This window comes from Telopea speciosissima, chromosome 1 (assembly GCF_018873765.1).
Source record: "Telopea speciosissima isolate NSW1024214 ecotype Mountain lineage chromosome 1, Tspe_v1, whole genome shotgun sequence".
NCBI classification, from domain to species: Eukaryota; Viridiplantae; Streptophyta; class Magnoliopsida; order Proteales; family Proteaceae; genus Telopea; species Telopea speciosissima.
In genome coordinates this window covers 68,881,684-68,888,480 of record NC_057916.1, presented here as the reverse complement: position 1 = coordinate 68,888,480, position 6,797 = coordinate 68,881,684, and the positions used below count along the sequence as shown (strand labels likewise).

Genomic DNA, 6,797 nt, shown 5'->3' with positions numbered 1-6,797 from the left:
ACTTTTGGGTTTTCATTTACAAAACTGTCCACCCTATGTTTGAGTTAACAAAAATAGACAAAAACAAATTCAGGTTTACAAAACTGGACAAAATAGTATCTCTCCCTCCCACACTTACTTTTTTAGATAATTTTACCCCTGTCATTGCCTTCTAGCCCAGGCATCCTCTGTTCCCTACATCCCTACCCTTGTCCCAGCACCGCCATTCTCTGCTATCTCCATTAATAGAAAAAAAAAAAAGGAGATTTTTTCAAAGAGGAACTCTTGAAGAAAGAAGGAAAGTCACTGTTTTGTCTAGTGTTATAAAACTAAATTTGTTTTTATTTATTTTTGTTAACTCAAACATAAAGTGGACAGTTTTGTAAATGAAAACCCAAAAATATCTAATCATATAATTTTTCCTCTTTTTTTTGGTACAATTGGACGAATGAGTTAAGAGAAGGGCAAACCGCATATGCGACAGATTAATGGTAAGGAAAAGGCACGGAATGAGAAATAACGTGAACAGAACAAGCGACAAAAAATTTGAAACGGCACGGAATGAGAAGTAACTCCATTTTCAATGATTTCATAAAAAAAAAACAAAAAACCCATTTTCAAGGAATTACAAAATTACCCACCATGCCCTTTACATTTCCCAAATTGACAACCTGTACTTGTGAGTTGTGCATAACGAGGCATTCCAGCATTTTCTCTCTTCTATTTGAAGAGCTGTAGAAAAAGACTGCATTGAGAAAGAGCGAGCGCGAGAGCGAGAGAGAGAGAGAGAGAGAGAGAGAGAGAGGCCATTTTCTTCTTTTTTTCTTCTATCCTGCTATCAGTTACGCCCAGTAAAAAGAACTTGTTCTTGCTTATTGGTCCTGCAATTTGAATCTGCATAGATAGGGTTCTCCACAGAACAAAAACAATTATCTACTTCGAAATATATTCTCATTAGCCCTAGCTTTTCTTTCTTTCTTCCTCCACCCCCCCCCCCCCCCCGGTCTATTAGTTACTGCTTTTGGAGCTTTGTATATGAATTAGGGATTCCAGGGAAATTAGTCATTTGGATAAAGGAACGAGGTTTTATCTAGGAATGTTTATGCTATTCAAAGGAGTGATTTGCTTTTGTATGCTCTGATGTGAGCAAAGTACGAAGGAGTTGTGCTAGGGTTTCTCTATTTTCATGGGGAGCACCGGTGAGCCAGACCGGAAGCGCCGACACTTGAGTTCGGTATCACCCACGGCCGCTGCTGCCAAGAAGCAACCTTTTTTGCCATATTCGGAAGATAAAAAGGTACTTCTTTTCTTCCTTTTGTCTTATATCTCTAATCTGTACACTTCATGAACATTCAAGCGAATTATCTGCTTTTATGGTGTTATTGTCATCATGGTATTGGTTTGACGGGATGGATTGGGTTGTCTGCCCTCATGGAACTATTATGCTTTTGCTGATCGGAGTTCATTAGATTATCTGAAAGATTGTTATACTTTCGTTAATCTCATTTACGATGAATTCATCTGAAAGGTTGAATTTTTTTTTTTAAATTTAGACTTTGATTTATGGCCTTTTTAGCCAATTTTGCTTTCTCAATTTTCAGGGGCAGAATGTTAATTTTGTCTTACTGTTTTCGTTATGATGTTAGAAATACCAATAGATTGATAAGTTTGGCGGAACCATGTTGTTTTATACTTTCCAATTGTAAGCTTTGGATGCTTCTACCGCATGCATGTTGGATTGAGTGCTTATCCTGTGAAGATTTGTTGGTCTGCTTGTAAAGGGAAGCATAATAATTTTTTTTATTGTACCAGAAGTGGTTATTTGGGCCCCCTCCCTCCCTCCTAATTAGGTCTTGATTGAATGTTGTTATTATTATTGCAGGCTGTACATGGTACGAGTTTTAGTATGTTTCGTAAATGTGTACTAATTTCATACTACAAATTGACGTCAAACACCTTATGGGATTTTTCTTAATTAGCTATAGCTTTAGGGATGTTGCTTGTATGCCCCCAAAACTGAGGTTAATAAGCAGATTCACCACATACTAGGCATAAGAAGCATAGGAGATGCAGTTTTGGATATGAATTAGGGATCATCTCTTATAGTGCCTGCTGAGTCGCTGGGGTTTGCAATTATTTCACATATTTAAGGGTTAAAATCATGAATTAATCTTGATTCATTTTTCTTTGCTATTTTTGAATCCTGATAATTTTCTGAATTTGCATTATTATTTCCTAAAATAAGCAAAATATCTTTCTTGTATTTCCAGGAGTGCTAGTGATGTTATTTTCTGTGGCCTCCCTTGTTACTCTCCTTGTTATTAGAATATCCAATTTGGAAATATTTTCCCTTCCATTTATAAAAGATTTGGAAACTTTGCAACGCTGTTAATTGAATGGGACTCTATCTTGGACAATTATAAAGGTGATTTGAAAAGCAGCTGCTATCATATTGACAAAAAAGAAGTTTCTGCAGATAGAATGATTCCAATGCATACATTTCCTTGCCACTAACATGTTGGATATATATAAATATATGGGCAGAGATCAGCTAGGAGTCATTTTTAGGGCAAGTATTATATAATATTGGGTCACTTGTTAGTGTTCATTCTTAGTAGAACACTAGAACTATCTATCCATTTGCGCTTGCTTTCTGGCATTTTGTGTTTCTATTTTTGCTTGGATATGTTTCAAATACTAATTTTTGATCCAATCAGAGTTTGGAAGGGGGATGTGAGCTCTACCCATGAACATGAGAAATTTCAAGATAAATTGTTACTTTCTGGAGTTTGATCACGGGTTCCCTGAATATTTTATGCTGCAGAATATTTCTAATTCAAGATAACTATCTATCCATTTGCGCTTGCTTTCTGGCATTTTGTGTTTCTATTTTTGCTTGGATATGTTTCAAATACTCATTTTTGATCCAATCAGAGTTTGGAAGGGGGATGTGAGCTCTACCCATGAACATGAGAAATTTCAAGATAAATTGTTACTTTCTGGAGTTCGGTCACGGGTTCCCTGAATATTTTATGCTGCAGAATATTTCTAAATCAAGATATCTACTGTGGAATGTAGGTGTAGTGATTAGAGTACTAACATTCATTTTTGACTTCATGGTTGACATATGAGGAAAAATTTGGTATATAGATTTTTAGAATCTTCTATCTTTCCATCTTAGCCCACAGCTTCCCTCTCACATAACTTCTTTGTCTGTACTCCAATTGATGCAGATAAGTTACCTAGAGGGTTTATTTTATTGGAAATAAGCCTTGAGTTAGGTTATGTATATGTTGGGCATTTGATCCCATGGGTTTTCAATGTAATAGGTCACTTTTATGGACCTAAAGTATGGGTAATTAGGTTGCATACGGGATTGGTCTCTATACTTGGTTTATTTTCATTTCTTAGTTTTTAAATTGAACAAGTCAAAAACTGGTTTGAACCAGTTGTTCAATTTAAGTGATTTTAATAGTTTTAACAGTCCAAAACTGGTTGAACCAGTTGTTCAATTTAAGTGATTTTAGTAGTTTTTCTTTTAAGTGTTTCATTGGGCTGGATTAGGACTCTGTTTTGATTCTATTTCAGTTTCCTAGTCAGTTTAAGTTACCTAATAGGTTAAGGATTGAGTTAGGCCTTTCCTATTTAGTGTAGGAGTCTATTTTTGAGTCTCTTATATAAGGTTGTAAGGGGGGGGGGGGCAAGTATTGTACACGAATTTTGATATTAATGAAAAGCTTTTTGTTGCTTTTCTTCTCCATTGAAGATTTTTGTCATGTGTTTGATCAAGGCTGGTGGGATTGGTGTTTGATCCAATCGACACCTTGCGGTGTGAAGCCTGGGTAGATTGTTTGAAGGAATCGATGTTTGATCCGATTGACACCTTGTAGTGGGAAGCCTGGGTGGTTCTTTTGAAGCTCTACATTCAAGTTCTAGTTCATGATTCAGTTTTTATTCAAGTTTTTAACTTCCAACAAGCTGTTGCCAGGATTTCTCTGCAACAACAGTGAGTTAGAAGTGTCACCCATCCCCACAATTCTTCTTCTAATCCTCCCACATCCCAACCCTAACAATCCCCCTTTCTTAATTTCACTTTTCCAGCATCAAAACCCGATCAGACCTAACCAGCCATCCACGAAACCCCAAACTTTGACCATATCATCCCCTGCCCATAAGGAGAACTCGATCTCCTTTGCTGCCTATTTCAACCATTAAAACCCCAGTTCATCCCATCTCAAATCATTCCCCCAAAATCCAAAAACCTCCATATACCTAACCAACCATCAGAATCTGCCCATACTTGGACCGAATCACTCTCTCACCCTAAGGAGTGTTCGATCAAAACCCTAACCCAAACTGACCATCCTAAACTCTAGAATGTAGAATCCCCCATATTCCTCTTTTCAAAAACCCATAAAACCTAACCCTAACATGCTGCCCATTCAAGTTTACATACTTCCCTCCATCAAAACATCTCAGGACCTTCACTAATAGACTCCCCTACATCAACTTGACATAACCCACACATCAAACTCTAACCCTAATTTCTCCAAAAAACACCTATTTTAGCCTAGCCGATTTAGTGCTCATAGCAGATTCTGGTTTACTGGCTTCTAGTTGGTCTCCTACCAATCTAGAACTACATTACCAATTGTTTAAATCCTAATATCTTCATTATTATTTATTATTATTTTTTGATAGGGAAGCATCTATTATTTACAACCACAAGCCCCCCCAAGCTGAATGCTGGATTGGATCCGAGATGTAGCTACAACTAGTCAACTTCCTTTCCAGCTGTGCTTGTTGGCAACTTCCCTAATACCTGCTTCTCTTCAATTGGTGAGAGAAAATTAGAAGATAACAAGCACATCATGGCTTGCAGAGGACAAGAGATAAAAGAGCTGAACACCCCAACAGGGAAGGGAGTAGGTTCAAAGCAGAGACACCAATATCTGTATTTGTATCCGATTAACATATCCGCTGTTCAAATTTAATCCGATATCCGATGGACATTTCAATTGAGTATCCAAATTCGTATCTACCAAGGAGTCGGATATCCGAATACTAATCCGATGATATTTGATTATACATTTTTATCTATAAATATAAATAAAAATAGTATCAAAATAATGCACAATTATTTCTATTTGATGAGAATATAAACATACAATATATAATACCTATAAAGCCTAAGTTTTTAAATAATTATAGATAATATTATCTTATAATCGGAGTGGATATTATCGAAGTGGATACATCAATATCCAAATTTGTATCTGATCATCATCCGGGTGTCATGAATTTGTATCTGGTATCTGATTATCCGAATATACGGATATGAATATGTATCGAATCGAATCCGGATTTTCAACTATCCATTTAAATCTCTAGAAGAGAGTACTCATCTGCGACCTGGTAACCCAGCCATTTTTGCCTGCAACACCCTTCACATTCTAGATACTCCAAAATACACAAATAACTACCTAAAATGTGAATCCCAATCCCTTTTCTCCTGATTCCTGGCTGGGAAAAGGGAGGGAAAAAAATGTAAACAGAAGATGTAGTTACCTGGTGCTGAATTAATATGCTTACTTCAGTTAGCCCCTTGGTAATTGATTCCTATAATGCTTCTCCAAAGCTATAAGGAGCTCTAACTCATTCGTGATATACATAGAAAGTGGAGCTTAGGATTCTTACCTTGATTTTGTGAGAAATCCTCTCGTATATTTTGCTTCTGCCAATTATCTATTGACCTAGTGGTATTGTAGTGCAAGTCTCAGATCAATGTTGCCTGTCTCAACATTTTCCAATGCCTTTTTAGTTTTATATTATCTACTATGGCATTTTTGTGTGACTGAAACGTACATTCTGCTACCCTTTTTCAGAACCTCGCAACCTTGATAGCCCTACTGATGCCGGGCATTCAGCCAGCCTGCCAGGCCTAGCCTACCAGGCCCAGCCCAAGGCCAGATTTGTGCCCACAGGACCAGCAGGACCAGGCCTAAAAGGCCCAGCCCATAGGTCGACACCTATGCTGGCCTGGGTGAATTAAACCCAGTGGTTCTGCCTTTTCATTTTCCTAGGCTAGTATTTACTCTTACTATTTGTCTTTTCGGTTTCCTAAGTGGAGTTATGAGATTGTTCATGCTCCTTGGTATTAGTTATTAGTCATTAAAAGTCTTTTAGTTTTTCTAAGTCACTTTCTTGGTTGTAGTTCCCTATGTCTTGGTTTTAGTTTCTAGGTGTTGAAAATCCAAAAGTCTATTTAATGTAAGTTGATGTATCCCAAGGGCTTTTAATGCCTCCCCTCTATATAATGAAACCATGGGCTGTTCTCTGGAACACCAGATTTTGAAGACAAAGAACTCTCTTGTGAGATTTATTTTGTGGACTCAAGTGGGCTGTGGATTCAGGAATCATAACCAAGGTGGATCTCCTTGGTGGTGCTCTAGTGGGTCCATTCAGACCATATCCTCTCTGTCCAACGGTTAGAATTGCCACGTCATCTATCTACATGGCTCAAAATAGTGAATCATTTAGGAAGCCCTTCCTAAACAGGGGCAGTGCAAAACAGTTTTCCCCTTAAAGAGCGTGGGCCAAAAATGAATAATCTCTTGACATTGCAAATATTGATTCCTGCAGCAATCAGATATGTCTGTAATCAGTACTCCTGTATATTCTTCTACAATTAGAGGCCTAATGGATCACTAAATCCCTTGTATCTTATGCCATCGTATGCACGGGTTGATCATAATCATTAAAATCTCTTTCGTTTCTCTGTATGACAGTCTCCTGTAATTTTCTTGCACAATAAAACC

At 37.4% G+C, this 6,797-nt stretch overlaps 1 protein-coding gene across 2 annotated transcripts in view; it reads left to right on the top strand.

Annotated features, from left to right (window-relative positions):
- Window positions 1-974: 974 nt before the first annotated feature.
- The window catches only part of LOC122668433 (E3 ubiquitin-protein ligase BRE1-like 1), a 43,828-nt gene continuing 38,005 nt past the window's right edge, over window positions 975-6,797 (top strand). For both annotated transcript variants that reach the window (XM_043865003.1, XM_043865000.1), the window contains exon 1: window positions 975-1,276. In XM_043865003.1, coding sequence (XP_043720938.1) covers window positions 1,166-1,276 — 111 coding nt within the window. In that variant the 5' untranslated portion in view covers window positions 975-1,165. The remainder of the gene's footprint in view (window positions 1,277-6,797) is intronic.